The sequence below is a fragment of the Phoca vitulina genome, unplaced genomic scaffold, assembly GCF_004348235.1.
Source record: "Phoca vitulina isolate PV1807 unplaced genomic scaffold, GSC_HSeal_1.0 scaffold5, whole genome shotgun sequence".
NCBI classification, from domain to species: domain Eukaryota; kingdom Metazoa; phylum Chordata; class Mammalia; order Carnivora; family Phocidae; genus Phoca; species Phoca vitulina.
In genome coordinates, this window is record NW_022589708.1 from 9,725,956 (window position 1) to 9,742,490 (window position 16,535).

The following is a 16,535-nucleotide window of genomic DNA, read 5'->3' on the forward strand; positions in this document are numbered from 1 at the left end:
ATAAAATATCCTCAAAGTAGTTTCTTTTAGTATTTGATGTATTTGATGAAGAATCTGAACATGAATAATGTGTTCATATAAGTACTTCATAAGTACTGCAGATGCCACACAGAATGATCCATCAGCACACTGAACGAGACAGAGCATACTGCTTCTTTGCATATGCATGTATGTGTTCTGGCCAGGAGGAAATGAGGTCATTCATAAATTAGGAATCCATGACAGAATATATTATCAACAAAGCTTTCTCTAGATGTAATAACAATAACGATTGACTTGAATCCCAAATGTTGTCACTGAAGGACACATATTTTTCTTTTAGAGAGAGAAGACAGAGAGCATGCAAGTGAGGGGCAGAAGGAGAGGGAGAGAGAGTCCTAAGCAGGCCCCACACCAAGTGCAGAGCCCGATGTGGGGCTCAATTTCACAACCCTGAGATCACGACCTAAGCCAAAATCAAGAGTCAGATGCCCAAGTGACTGAGCCACCCAGGCACCCCACATGCTTTTCTTTTCTAAATATGCACAAGAATTTTTTATATCGTCTTTTGCAATTATATAATTAACATTTATACTTTATTTTTTAAATATATAATTATAATTTAGAAGGAATAAGTTAGCAAACCAGAAAACACAATGTTTAATAATTATTCATCTTTGTAAGTGATGAAAAAATAAAGGGATACAGTAGATCCAACATTTTTAGATTTTATTGTCCGTTGCTGAATTATACTGGGGCCATAGGAGGACCAATGTATCTCTAATATGTTAGAATCTTGCAATTAGAGAACCTTGTTGGAAAATAGTATTGGAAGAGGGTGTTTTTAACTGAGCTCTGAAGATGTGCTTCCTTTTGGAGCTTGTAGACACTGGAGATTCACAAAGTTAGTGAGAGTTCAACCCTGCATTAGGAATCCCAAGAACCACTCTTAGGTCTGTCTGTTCCTTGGAGTTGAGGGTCAAATTTTAAGCAGGATATTATGGCATGCCTTCCTTCAGTCATCTTCTCAAATATTTTCCCCAAGAAGAGGCTCTACTCACTGTTGTTTCATTAATATACTTCATTAAGAGGGATTTTTTTTGGCCAAAATAGTTTTAGAAAACAATTGTTTTTTAATTATTTGTGTTTCCATTTCAAAACCCACATTTATCTTTATCTCAAGCCTACTCTGCTCCTCCAATTCTTAAATAAGATACAAAAAAATCCATCTTGCCTTGAATGTCATTTAGGGCTTATATATAGATTCTTTTAAAGACAAACAAAATGAATTCAGTCATTAGGTATTTGTGTGTGATATCTGCTCTGTGCAAAGCATAGTGATAGACTACTTTGAATAACATATCATGCAAATTATCAAGGGATTTATAATGTATTTGCAGGGCAGGAAGACACAAAAACCCAATAGTTTCAGACATGACTAATTGGCATAAAATCATATTATACATTCTCCCTTACTCCTCTCAGTAGATAGCAAACTCTTTGAGGGCAAGAACTGTTTTTTTTATGCGAGTTCTATCTCTAGTCCCTACAAGCATAAGATTCTGGTAGGCAGAGTTGGAGAGCCTATTCTAGTCTGTAGAATCAACAGTTAAAATTTAGCAGACATAGTAATGCATTGGATTGGAATGGTGGATTGAGGGACCATTCTGAAATAGCTGAAACAAAGTTCCTAGCATGATGGGCCCTTGAGGTAGCATGGAGGCAATTTCCAGAGGACATTGAATGCAATCCTAAGGATGGCATTAACAGAAAGTTATAGCAGGTTTTCACATAACTTTAGTTTATTCATAATTTTCCTAGTGTCCCCACCCTACCCTTTTCCTCAGCCCTTTGGAAGAGCTTCTGATATGGTTTATTTTTATGGCTGAATTATATGATAATTTATGGCTTTGGGTAAATTATTCGCAATGCTATTTTCTGCTACTAGGAGTGCCAAAATCTAATTAGATCTGCCACAAAAAAAAAAAAAAAAAAAATGTCTATTCCAAAGGTTGCTTTTTACCCTATAAAAAACATGTGATTTTTCCATAGCTAATAGAGGAGTGTCATTTAAGAACCTGCACTGATAACCAATAAGTACTGAGACTTATGTATAGACAAACATGGTATATGTGTGATGTATATACATTTTTTATATTTGCTATATAAAAACACATGCCATATTGTGCATTTTTCAATTTAAATAATGATTAAAAATATATCCATCATTCTAAGAATTATCCCGATTTCTCTTGTCAGTCTGCACATTGCATGGAAACAATTTGTGACAGTGATTGATTTAAATGAACCCACTTCTGAGAGAGTGATTGTTTTAATTAAAAATGTTGGGTATTTTTTTTCTTGTATCTGAAGGCAGTTGAGCTGATTTGCATTTCTTTCAGTTTTGAGGGTTGAGGCTAATATATTATGAAACACTTTTTTTCTTGAAACACATTCACATTAGCTTTCATTATTTCTACTTTAATTAATGTGAGAGAGCATACTTAGTACAGAATTTCAAACAAAGAGTATCCTCAAAACATTTTTAGTAAAATGTGCAAGCAAAATGTGTTAAACAGTAAGCATAACAAAAGAGAAAATAGAAGGAAAAAGGATAATTAAGACAAAGTTTTCATATTTTCTTAAGCAGAGTAAATATTCTGAATGTGTAAGTATTTTAGGAAAGAATAAAGGACTCTAACAGTTTTGTGAGTTGAAAACTATTTTTACATTTTTTATATGGCTAGCTAAAATGTAGGTGAGGGATTTCAGATATTTATTTTCCTTCAGTTATTAATTGAGAGTCAAGGTCGTATGGGTTTCAGATATATCAGTACAAAAACAGAAAATCTTTGTTCTCGTAGGGCTTATATTTAACATTGGCTTATATTTAACATTCACTAGAAGAATGTCACCAAACCTTCTTATCCTATTAGTTTAATGAAAAAAAAAATGAACATGTACCTCAGTATAAGCTTGTTTCACACATGTAATATTTTCACTGTTTAATATCTCAAGGCATACTATTCATTTGGGGTGATGTTCTGTTTTTATCATAGTAGATGTCCTAACATTTTCAAACACTTTTGGCTGACTTCATGTTAGATCTGAATAGGTAGGTCATCATTGCTTTTGTTATTTATTTGTGTACTTGTTTTTAGCCACATAACCCATGTGGAGGATTGGTCACCTTTGCTATTTTCTTGGTGTTAGATTTTTTTCTTTTAGTATTACCATTAATCCGTATTATCTCTGCTGGATTTTTTTCCCCTAAAATATCTCAACTTTAGTTAAACTAGATAATATAACTTATACATCTTCTTACCCTAGAAGGTATAAACTTCAGCATATTGCAAAGCATTCATTGGGAACAATGACTGGCAGCCAGGGTCATGGTGCCAGCCCCTCAGAATTATAGGATGCCCCAACCTGCCTCAGGTTCTTCAAGGACCTCATGCGACATGTGACCCTGAAGACTCTGAAGTCAATTCATGTTAACTATTAGCAAAGCTTAATTTCTTTTTTCATTTTTGGAGGTGATGATCAAACAGGATGTTCTAATACTGGGTCTTCATGTGCTGCAATCCATTACCTTCCCCTCCTTTTTGGGGAGAGACAGCCCACTTTGGTTGCTCTTTTTTGAGAGACTTGTGCTTCCATTGCAGCTGCCCAGACTGGGTCCTGTCCATTCTGGCAGTCATATGAGGTATTTTTGGGCCCTTTTGTCAGTGTTTCTCTCACAGAGGCATGAAATAATACATGTAAGTGAGCTGTTCAGCACCTATTAGGCCGAAGTTGAGACTTGCTGCAGAATGAGAACATGGAGGGTTTGTTCTCCTCTACACAGTAGATCTCGAAACTTAGTCATACCCTTGCTTGACCACATATAACTGAGGTGGTTGTTTTCTCAGGAAAATTGTTTCATTTTCTTTTGTTTTGTGTTTGTTATGATTATTTGGCTTTGTACTTTTGGGCTTTGCGGGAAGGTTTTGTTTTCCAGAGTGACCTCAAGCTATAAATGGCCTAATTGCACAATGGCCAATTTTATAAGTGAGGATCATAGTGAAGGTTTTGTGGATATGTGACTAAGCACAAAGAGAAACTAATACGTGGAATCCTTGAAAATTTGGCGCAACCAGTTAATCTACAATAGTAATATGTATTTATGTTATTTGCATATACGTATGCACTATTAATTGCAAGTATGTATGAAATGTTATCTTTACACATCCTTTGTCAAAGGCATTAATATTAAATCTCCATTTTCATTATAAAATTATAGGAAAGTTTTTAAATAATAAAATGTTGAAAAATATATATTCTAGTAACCAGCAAAATATATTTACATTTCATATTTTGGTGTACTCTTTCCCATATTTTCCCCCATGTATGGTATTTTTTAAATAGTCATGCTCATGTTATATACACATATGTCATTACACAAAAGTTTATAAACCCGAGGATTTATTTTTAAGTTAGAAGTCTAGAAAGTACAATTACCTGGTCAAAAGTTTTGGATATTTTTTAGGCTTTATTGCCATCCTGGATTTCATGTTGTTGTTCCGAGTTCCACTCTTATTAGCAATATATGAAAGTACTAGATAAATTGCACTCTAACCCAGTCAGCATTCATTCAAGAAACATATATTGCCCAGCTTCTATTTATCTAGACCGTGGAGATGTAATGGTGAGCAGTATCGTACATTTTGATTTTCTTCATGGAATTTACAGTACAGTTTGGAGAGAGATGTCAATCACATAATTGCACAAATAAATGTGAAATTCAAATCATGAATTATAAAGCAAAATACTAATACTCGTTAACCTCCATGGTGGGTACATAGATGTAGGTTGTATTATTTCCTGTAACTTTTAATGTATTAAAAACATTTCAAAATGAAAGAATTTTGATGTTTTAAAAATGAGCAATGCCTATGAAGAATGCTGCCATAAAAGTGTCCAGAGGAGGAATCTGAACTCATCTGAGGTGTCAGGAAAGTGCCCCAGAGGAAGAGTTGATGGAGCTGAACTTAAGAAGGAGGAGGTGGAGTTAAGTATGCAAAGATGTATGCATGTGGGTGTGTGCGCACAGATGGGCAAGGAGGCATCTTTATGCAGGTGAGCATGTTCGAGACAGGGAAGGTTAAGGGGACATGATAAATGTGAGAGATTATGGGATATTTTCAGGCAGCTCCCAGTGACCCAGGCTGGGCTACGTGCAGGGGATGGCTTGGAGCAGTAGCAAACCAGGCGCGGCAGGAGAGATGGGGCCCCCGCTGCTGCAGGGCGTGTGAATAGTCCACTGCATGTTTCCGCATCTGCTGGATTGGAACGGGCACACTGCAGGTGGAATGACCACCTAGGAGAGGCCAAGAGGGGCTGAAGTGCTGCTGGCGGTGAAAATAGTACGGAGGGGAAATAAGGGCGATTGTGAAGGCAGCATTTGCAGGAACCTGGCAACTGTTTAGGTGGAATGACAAAGGCAAACGCGGTGTTGATCTGAGCCTCTGAGACAGTTCACATGAGTCACCGAGTCAGGGGTACAAGTACCTTCTGGCTGGAGTTGGTGGAGGAGGGAGAATGACACTAGACCAGTTTAAGCCTACAATATTAGATCTGCAACCTTGGTGAGGATTGCACGGGTGGAGATTTATTGGAAATGTGGCCAATGGCAAAGCGGGCAGATCATAGGAGAGATTTTCAAGCACTCTGATTCTAATTTCATGTTATTGTTTTAAATCACAGATTCAGGTCCAAGTATGCAGGATTTGGGTTTAGATACACCGTGGTTAATCTTTAAAAACCTAGTTGAAAAGAAAAAATAAACAAAATTGGTTTGCATTTTATTTTAGGTTTTTTAAAGTTTCAGGTCAATTGTTCAACTTCCAGAGGCCACATAGTTTAGTGGTTATGGGGGCAGGATCGTGTTCAAACCCCAGCTGGGCACTTGTCAGTTTTGTGTTCCTTGTCAATGACTCCATCACTCTGTCTCCACTTGCTCATCTTCAAAGTGGGCTTCCCGTTAAGTAAGTCGTGAGGAGTTCAATGAGTTAATCCTGCGATGTACTAAGAATAGTGCCTGGCACCTGAGAAGAGCACAATGCTATTATGGTTTCTAAAGAGACAACATCAAATAATGTGAAACTAGATACATAGTTACCAATGTTTCTTTGAAATTTAGTGAGAACTGAAAAACACAGTTTTGTATTTTGCTTATACTTCCTTATCAGAAATCAGGTGTGGTCAGGAAGAGCTCACTTAGCCTTATGTCCTCCAGTTTCATCCATGCTGTCACAAATGACACAATTTCCCTCTTTTTTAAAGCTGAGTAATATTCTGTTGTATATAGATACCTCATTTCCTTTATCCATTCACTCACTGATGGACCCTTGGGTTGTTTCCATATCTTGGCTAATGTGAATAATGCTGTAGTGAATATGGGAGTGCAGATATCTCTTCAAGACCCTGATTTCATTTCCTTTGGCTGTGTACCCAGAAGTGGGATTCTTGGATCAATTGGATTTGGTCGTTCAATTTTTAATTTTTTGAGGGAACCCCATACTATTTTCCACAGTGGCTGTACCAATTTGCATTCCCACCAACAGTGTACAAGGATTCCCCTTTCTCCACATCTTTATCAATACTTGTTATGCCTTGTCTTTTTGATCATAGAAAAAGCAAAACAAAAAAAGTGTTCTTTTTGTTTAAGTGTAAGGGAGCTTGTGGGGGTTGGATGTCTTGGACTGCCTTGCCTGAGCTACTTAATTCAAGTCCAGAAGATGTAGTAAGCTAAAATGTAGAATTTAAAAGTAAGTCATTCAGAACATGAAGGTTTTACAGAAGAATTGTCAATCTCTGAAATCCTCTGTATGTCCTCATGACAATTAAGAGCCCACCTTTTTACCTTTGTTCTCTTCTTTTCCATGCCACTTATTTTCAGTGAAGAGCATAAATAAATTACAGCATAGAAAAGAAAAGGAACCCTTGATACTTAGAGAGTCAGTAGCCCAGTCAAATTTTACTGAGTGATGGGCAGACTAAGGTGCGAGAATAATTTTTCCACTAATGCACATCTCAGAATTGTGTGACTTTTAAAGGTGTATACTACAGAATAAGGAATATATGTCACACAATTCCAATAATCACTTAGATTTTTTTTTAATCCTAGCCTTTTAGAAGCATCTACATTCTATTATATTTAGTCACACTGATGTGACGCTGTGGTGTTCGTGCATTATTCCCCAGATTTTTTCCATTGTCATAGAATCTTTGAAGAAAATCTGTGTACCATAAAGTCATTTTTCAAATTATTAGTTATATCATATGTACATAACAATAGATATTGACATTCTCTTTAATTTCTTGAGCATTAAACAAAAGGCTAAGGGTATACTGGTTTGGAACAGCCTTTTTTTGGCATGTGTATTTTTTTGTGTTCACCAGTTGGCAAATCCACAAATTTTCTGTCAATTACAAGATGGTAGGCTTCATCGTTCTGTACCATTCTACTGTTTTGATAGCATGATCTGATCGCATTTGTATGTCCCATTCAGCAACTGTGGAGAGGTGCCAGTTTCCTTGGCGAGGACTATGATGTCCAACATCAAATCTAGTCATGAGATGGGGATGGCCTTTGAAAAGCCACATGTAAATATTTATTTTCGAAGGTACAACTGGCCCTTTGTAAAGCCTGGGTCACTTTAGTGGTTATCTTTTCAATGAATCATCAAATGAGAAGTCTGTTACCATATAACTTCCCCTTTTGTTTTAATAAGCTTCCACTGTCCTCTATCCTTGGCCCTTTTGGTTAAGAATCAAAACCATGTTAAATAATTTCATTTTCCTTTTTAGTTATAAATTAGTTTAATATGTCTAATTTGTCTGGATTATGGCCACAGAGCTGACCTCACAGCATAGGTTTGTTGTTGTCCATTTTTCTATGGGTCATGCATAAGTACCAGATGCTTCCATGCCAGTTAGGGTGACCCCTTTACACATCAAAGAAACATTCTCCATAACGGGTTTTTTCCTAAGAATGCATATCAAAATGTTAGTTTGATTTTTTTTTTTAAAAAATACAGTTTTTTCACCTTTTGGGATTACTTGTAAAATTAAGTAAAAAGAAAAATCCATTAAAAAGCCTTTAATAAGGTTTCTTAGAGCCAGAAGTTTGCCAAACTCTTGTATGGCTGTCCTGAATGATATTAAACTAATTAGTTTAGGATTTAACTAATAATTAAACTAATAGATTCAGTAGCTTAATTGTTTTAATTAATCATTTAAATCCACACATTAGTTTTATAAAATGACCCGTTTTCTGCAGCTGACAAATGCAGCTTCTGACCTTCTATGATTAGTATGTGCCAGGTTTGATAAATACGGAGGAATCTGGGAGACACAGAATCAAAGGTACTACTTCTATCAAATGCCCTCTTCTGAAAAAGAAAAGAAAAGAATCAGAAAAAAGAAATAAGAAACTCTATTGTGACACGTTGTGAGGCTTATGATAACTATGTTTGCCTTTCAGATCCCCAGCTCAAGGGTATAGTGACCAGGTTATATTGCAGGCAAGGCTACTACTTGCAAATGCACCCCGATGGAGCTCTCGATGGAACCAAGGATGACAGCACTAATTCTAGTAAGTGACAACCCAGGCCACCCGTTCACACCATTGGTAGAAGATACGCTGCTACATAAATGATTTTTTGAACTACATTTACAAATATTTGTTACGTTGGTTTGTTGGTTCATTTTTACAAATGTTACATGCTAGGATGCCATTCACGATTTTACTTGGACCACATGGATGAAAACATGCACAGAGTAACACAAGAAGCCTGCCATTTTAAGATAATTAGTTTCTCTCTCTCTCTCTCTCTTTTTTCTCAAAACAATTGGCAGATCCAGCATTGTTGTTACTTTTATCTCATAAAAGTCAAGTAAGTACACTAGTGCATTCGGATGTAAGATGAATCCATGTTTACCTTGGGAATATTTTCATCAGGCTTTTAGCTTTTTAATGATAACTGTGGAAATTCAAGAGCTATAAGGATTAGTTGTTTCAAAGAATAGAAATGTAATTTTTCAAATTTGCATTCAACAAGAAAAGATAGTATCTCTTTTATAGAGAGGACATGAAGGCTCTGTGCCTTTAAATACATTGTACAAAATGTTTTACTACTTTACAGAATTGGGTCTGTAATGATTTGCCTTTAATTGAAAAGCCACTGACCCATTGTATTAGTGTCTGTCTTCATTTTACTGTTTTTTAATATATTAACTTTTCTTTGTATTTTCATTCTGATGTCCCTCCTTATTCAATTGTCTGTGTTTTCTTTCCCATTTTCTGTTTATACTGGCATTGGATTCCTTTTAATTTAGCATATCAGTTCTAAAATAGACACTTTCTCCTGCGCAGGAGAATTAATGAAAAGCAAAAACTGATTTTATTGGAAATACTTTTCACATATTACTAGTGGATCAGGAATGGATATGAATCTTTCATCCATTTAGCATTTACCCTTTATATATAGAGCACCATACCATGAAAAGAAGAGAGGATTTGAATACATAAGACCAAATTATAGGCACTTTCTGTTTTCAATTCTAGTAATCAAATTTTCAATAGCACCGAGAATAGCTAATAACATAAAGTAGACTGCTTTTCATTTGGTGTCGCTATGTGAAATGTCAATATTTTTCCAGCCATTGTGTTTACTTTTTAGACTTTGGACCTTGTTTCATTTTAAATTTTTCTTTCAACTTTAAAATTTTTCTGTTTGTCTGCGTTTTCCTCTCTTTCAATTTCTAATCTTTTTCTCTCTTTGTGTCTACTTTGTTGCCCTTTTGTCTTTTTAAACTTTTCCCTATCATATTTGTTCATTGATTTTTTGTCGTTGTCATTTCCTTCTTCTCTTTAGAGAAAGAGAAGGTAAAGCAATTCAAACACAAGGAAGAAAGAGAAGTTATTTTTACTCATAAGACTGATGTCAGCCATTGTTTACTTGTTGGGATTTTGCTATTAGGTTGAACTTTTTAAAAGTATAAGGACTTGACCATCTTTGATCTGTAAAAATGTCAGTTTCTTCTGGTTCAAGCTAATACATGTGTGTCTGCTCATTTTCTTCTATCTTTAACTCCTTACCCATTCTTTGACAAAAGGCATTCTCTTTTTCTTATGTCTTATACTTGTGGGGGTCAAGGACTCTCGAGATTCAAAAGTTCTGATGTCTTCAATGTTCTCTGATTTCCTTCAGCCAAAGTCCAGGGGAGTGTGAGGACTAGTTTTCCATAACTGATCACTGCAAGAATTAGGACATTCTGATTTAGAGGTTGAAGCCATCCCTTATGACAAAGTTTTCAAGAAAGGAAATAAACCATAGCTATATGAAAATGCTGCTTATTTGGACTTCTTAGAAAAATAATTTCTTTCAAAGGTTTTATGCACTTTTTCCTACCTCCTTCTTTGGTTTTTGTAATGCCAAACAAGTTGGTTGTTTTTAATGATGGAAATCAATACTGAATTAAGAAGTGTTAGGTGGACACTGTCTTTTACATCATATTGCTTCAGAACTCAATAAGCAGCACAATATTTTCTAAACTGTGAAAGTGCAGATGTAGACATTATATGCATACACACGTAATTATATCTGGTTATCTGAACCATATTCAACACTACACTGGAAAGCTGAGATGCTGAAAGAGACACAAACCTTCTGTTCTCTAAATGCGTGAGGTTTCTTTTCTCCTGCTGTGTAACCGTATTAGAAGGAACAAGAATCTTGGGGCAACACTTGGAATCCTCTCTAATCCCCCTAAATGCTGGTGAGGCATGAAGAGGGAACAGGAGCTCCTGAGTCCAAGCAAACCAGAACCAAGTCATAGCGCCTGAACTCAAGGGGCACTATGGGCCTCAGCTGCTTTTCTTACAAGTTGTGTTGCATTTTATGTGCACGTTTAGCTAGTTAGGTTAGTTTTGTTACCATTTCAACATTTGCAAAGACATAGCAGAAGAGAGCAAAACAAGGTGAGGTAAAGATTCTCTTCTCAAAAGCCTATAAAAATTGTATGACTCTAAAATTTAATAAAACTTGGTGGGACTACAGCAGGTTTATAAAAGTCATGAGAATTACTAAATAACTCGACTTTTGGGTACCATCACCTTTGCAATTGAAAACCATAGTTTTTTTAGGTGAAATTTAAGATGATTTCCTTTTCTCTGGTTCATTACAGCAGTCTTATGAGTCTTGAGAAAATCATAAGCCGTGAACAGTATTCTATAAAAAGGGGAGGAGCACTAGAGATGCTGGCAGGAAGGTCTTAATGGGAGCATTGCCCTTTTGGTTTGCATTAGGGTGTGATGTAGTAATTCAGGCATGCATTCCAGATTTTTGATAATTCTTTGAATACAAAACAAGGATTAGTCATCTGTAAGTAGGAAAAATAAGGAGAAATGCCCTAAAAGTCACCATGATGCCACCCTAAAAGTTACCAAATAACAAAACTGAGGCTTGAACCTTCAAATCTTTGTGATGAGTTGGACACATACCACACAACTAAACACGAGCTTATTTAGAACTAGGTAAAGTCAGAACCACCCTACTAAGCTGCCTTTGTCAAAAATTTTCAGATGAGTGGAGAGGAGAGAGAAAGGCCAGCAAGCAGGTGAGCCCGACACTAAAGTCGTCCCTGGGTTTTCCAGCCCGAGATCTAGAAATCTCTGGGAGGAAAAATGGCAAGATGATGGTTGATGATGGATGATTGGTCCAAACAGAGAAGATACTGTAGCAACTTGACTGCTTATTATTGGCTTCCATGTGCCCTGGAAAGATCTTTCCCAGGAAGAAATGAGCACTCAGATTACTACATCACCAGGCTCATATTCAGGGGTATATTCGTGTAAAACTCTTAGAGCTTCCCATCTATCTACTAAACGTTAGCATTACCATGAACTATGGCATTTGATTAAGGGGTGATTTTCTTTTCCCCCAGTTGCTTTTGGGGATGCCATGAGGTTTTCCTGTGCTCTTAAACTTAATTGCTCCCATTACCAGACTTAATAAATGCTACAAGTGGAATAGGACTATAGAAATATCAACATGCCAGTAACTATAGCAATATTAGAAACTCACATGAACCAAGCCCTCTCATCTTAGAAATTCCGACCTGATAATTTGATGTGTAAAAATTGCCCATCGCTCACTGTGACCACCACCCCACAGGCCTTGGGATGGTGGTTTTCACTTTGGCTGTACTTTAGGGTCATTTGAGGAGCTTTAAAAAAATTCCTCATGCCCCAAACCCTAACCTCACTTCCAGAGATTCTTACTTAATTTAATTAGTCTGCAATTGGGCATGGCTGTCCTCTTTTATGAATACAGCTAGTTTTTAAGTATAGCCAGGGTTGAAAATCACTATTATATGGAAAACTAGAGTCCCACAGAACAAACAAAGTAGCATGAGCATCTTATTCTGACTCCCCTAGGCTTTGTGACACTGCTTTATAATTATATAAAATACAAAAGGAATGGAAAAATATGATGATGTCTCAATCAATGTGGGTATCTGTAGTTTTAATTAGCACCATGGATTCATTATGGTCAGCTCTGAATCGGCTTCCACATGACAGTGGTTATATGAATTCACTTTGTATTATCATTCTGTAAATGATAATAACTGACATTTTATAATTCAGGTCCCAACAAAATCCTAGAAAAAAACCCTATTTTTTGTATGGTCATTTTAGACTATCATTTATAATTTTTCTCTTTCCTATACCACATTGTTCTGGTGACTTCATATGTTCTTACTTTCTAGAATTATAACATCTGGCCTATATCAGATATATGGCACCTATAAATATGATTAAGAGTATATAAAGATTAGAATAATTAAGTTTGAATGGGTTAAGTTAGAATAGTTTTCAAAGACAGTCATACAATTATGCTTTTCCTCTAAAACTTTTGCATATCAATCAGAAATTGTTCTATGGTGCCCACCCTTTCAAAATATAAGGGAGATGGGACAGTTCAGGTGTTCCGGTCAAAAGTGGAATTGGCCAGTGGCCCTCTCCCAAGAAGAAGGAATACTGAGTTACAATGACATAAGTACCTCATACTGCTCAATGATTCCCACTCATGTTTATTATTTAAGTAATAGAAGTGAGCAAGCATAAGCCTCATTCTTCCATAACATAAGCCCCTAGAATCCCATGGAAGATGGCCCAATATTAGTTTGCTTCGTGAAAGCTAGTAGCCACTGAACCATATACACTCCTCTGAGTATTCCTATAGGGATAATTATCTACGGCCATGGCCCGCCATATTCCTTTCATCACAGACATCTTGAGATCTTGGGATCAGTAACATATAATAACTGAAAGAGAAGGTATAATTTTCCCCAGCCTATTTTGACAATGCATGTGGTGCCTCAGAATTAAATAGAAATGAATTTATAAAGTCCATTTTAAATTATGTGCTGAGTAGACCCATAGATTGAAGTCAACATGGCCCACGTTTTCCCAATTATTTGTCTTTTGTGGAATACAGTTGAGAACCTAAACCTCAGGTATTTTGTTTACTTGTTCACTTCAGCATCTCAATGCTGTTGTTGTGTGTTTTGGCCTGGTACAGCTGCTTGGAATTAGTCTTCAATTAAGACATTGAATGGGAGCAGATAAGAGCACTGTGGATAATTAACTTCTCTTATAAACATATCTACAATAAAGTCCCCCAAACCATCAAGCAGTTATTACTAAGAATGGTGCTAGAATACCTACTGAAGAGTTAACATATAACCCTGGCATGGAAACGTGTTAAAGGAATGTTAAGACTTTTTAAGACATCAATGATAACATTACTCTCTGTACTATGTAAAAAATATATAAAAATATTTTCCTTGTCGATAAGGGAAGAAACGGAACATGGGACTATAAGTGAGTTTTTATCTCTTAGATGGGTAAAATTGAACACTTTTCCCTCTTTTATTTTAGTTATCACTCACAGCTCTATGAGATATTAGTAAAGAAATGTCTCTCTAAAATGTTCAGTGTGATTAGTTCTTTCTAAATTGAGCACATTGGCAGGCGCACGTCTTTTCTGGGCTCTGCTGGCATCTCATATTGGTTCAGCAAGAGTAATTCCATTTTGGAATTACCTTTTTAACTTCTGGCCTGTCCTACATTGCAGTGATAAAGCACACCTTCTGCATGAAAGACCTGAATAAGCATTCAACCTGGACTTCTTAAATTCCACTCTTTGAGAATCTTCACATCTGATCTCTTTTGGTATCAAATGATGTCAAAGACTGTGATCCTGGAATTGGGATTACAGGCCTGATTCTGTTTATTATTCTATCAGTTCTTTGAAATGCCATAGGCAGACCATTAAGGTGTACAAATTGAAGCTCAAGTGCTAATTTTACCCATTGCAGAAACATCTTAATTATAAAGAGAAATAAAAGTTAATTAATTGGAACTTCTCAGAAGGTTGTAACAAAGATGTTGTTGTTGTTGTTGTTGTTGTTTTAAATAAAAGAATGAGGGAAGGAAAAGCGATGGCAAGGCTTTGCTTCTCCAGGCCCATTTGTGACAGGCTATGTTTATCTTTACAGCACTGTTCAACCTCATACCAGTGGGACTGCGCGTTGTTGCCATCCAGGGAGTGAAGACAGGGTTGTATATAGCCATGAATGGAGAAGGTTACCTCTACCCATCAGTAAGTAACATGCCAAAGATATTGGCCATTCATTCAATGCTTGCAGTAGCAGCAACAACAAAATGAAAAGGATCTGTGTCTATTGATTCTGCCATTTTTGCTTTAATATTTGATCTCTACTACAACGCTTTAAGGGCTGTTGATTCATTATTCATCAATGTTTGATAATAACAGTATATCAAGCAGAAGAGTAATATTACCTCTTAAAGTTGTATATTTGCGTATTTTTAAAAAAATGAACTAGTTTGTGGAAAATTGAGTAATTTTGAAAGAGTTGATGTTAATCTTTTTTATTTCTCTTTAGAAATGTACTTGTCTTAGAGAGTTTCTTGTAAAAGATTATTTTGTAAAAAGAAACAGAACTAATGTGAACTCTAAAAAAGAAAATTTAAGGAGAGTAGTTCTTTTAAAACTAGGAATTCAGGTTGTGTTAATGTTTTACTAGGGAAAATACTTCTATTATAAAATGTATATTGCAGAATTTAAAACTAAGTAAGTCTTTCTGTTTTGTGTTAATGTATATGAGAAGTTGAGCACATTTTTATCCATATGACTTCTGGAATATTTACTATTTACAAATAATTCATATTCAGATGTGCTGTATCCATACATTATAGTGTAGTTAGAATTAATTTCTGCCACAGAACCAAGCAATAGAGACCTAGATGAACCTATCCTTGGAGCAGAAATTGACAGGTTAAATTCATGGTGCCTCAAAGAAAAATGCTCTTATTTGGGTTTGCATGTCATCTTCATATAAATTCTTTAAAACTCTGTTGTGGGAAATATTATCATCAAAAAACTACATGTAAACATATATATGGACATTATACACACACACACACACACACACACACAACTTAAGCAGAAACATTCCCTGGGGCATTTTCTTGAGCAAATCTGGGAAATCCTATCAAAGAAAATGAAGTTCGAGCGGCGGATTCCCTCTGCGGTGAGCTGGAAAATGTTCTTGTTATTCTGGAAGCTTCATCTGAGTTCCCTGAAGGGTGTTCTTGCACACAGACCTGGGCCCCACATTAGGCAAATTGCGTTCTGTTGCACAAGATGAATATTCAACATACCAAGAGCAAGATCCAGCTAGAATTTCCTGTCCCCCCCTGCCTTTTAGGAAAAATATGATTCAGATAAAGATCACTTTCTGGAGATGCCTTCATTCAGATACAAGTCAATTTTATTGATTTGACATTTGTTCTGTTATTTTTGTTTCTTTCTTTTCCCTCAGGTAATCTTTGAGATGTTTAAAAATTATTAGCTGCAGCATCTGCCATAGCTTCTAGTTCTCAGGTCCTGTTAAGGATTTTATCACATTGTTTGTTGTGCTCTGATACATGTGTTGATGTCAGGGGACATGGGAATGTTTATTTTATCTTTTTTTTTTTTTAAAGATTTTATTTATTTATTTGAGAGAGAGAACGAGAGAGAGGGGGGAGGGTCAGAGGGAGAAGCAGACTCCCTGCCGAGCAGGGAGCCCGATGCGGGACTCGATCCCGGGACTCCAGGATCATGACCTGAGCCGAAGGCAGTCGCTTAACCAACTGAGCCATCCAGGCGCCCGTTTATTTTATCTTTTTGCTACTGAGGGAGGTGCTTCCTATTTTTTGTGATGAGGTAGCACATGTATACCTTTTTTTTTTTTTTTTTTTTAAGGTAGGGAAATCATCTTGAGCGTGTGTCTTTGCTGAAAATACAAGTACAGGTTTTGTTTGGTGCAGTCAAAACAGAGTGGCAGGAATAGAGGTGAGGAAGGCACTAATGCCCAGTCTATGCAGCCTCCCGCCCAGGTGTCAGGTCTCAGGAGGCTAGCTGGGGGTGACACCATTG

At 36.4% G+C, this 16,535-nt stretch overlaps 1 protein-coding gene across 3 annotated transcripts in view; it reads left to right on the forward strand.

Annotated features, from left to right (window-relative positions):
* The window catches only part of FGF14 (fibroblast growth factor 14), a 600,726-nt gene that overhangs the window by 467,542 nt on the left and 116,649 nt on the right, over window positions 1-16,535 (forward strand). For all 3 annotated transcript variants that reach the window (XM_032402670.1, XM_032402671.1, XM_032402672.1), the window contains exons 2-3: window positions 8,507-8,617; window positions 14,590-14,693. In XM_032402670.1, the coding sequence (XP_032258561.1) occupies window positions 8,507-8,617; window positions 14,590-14,693 (215 nt within the window). The remainder of the gene's footprint in view (window positions 1-8,506; window positions 8,618-14,589; window positions 14,694-16,535) is intronic.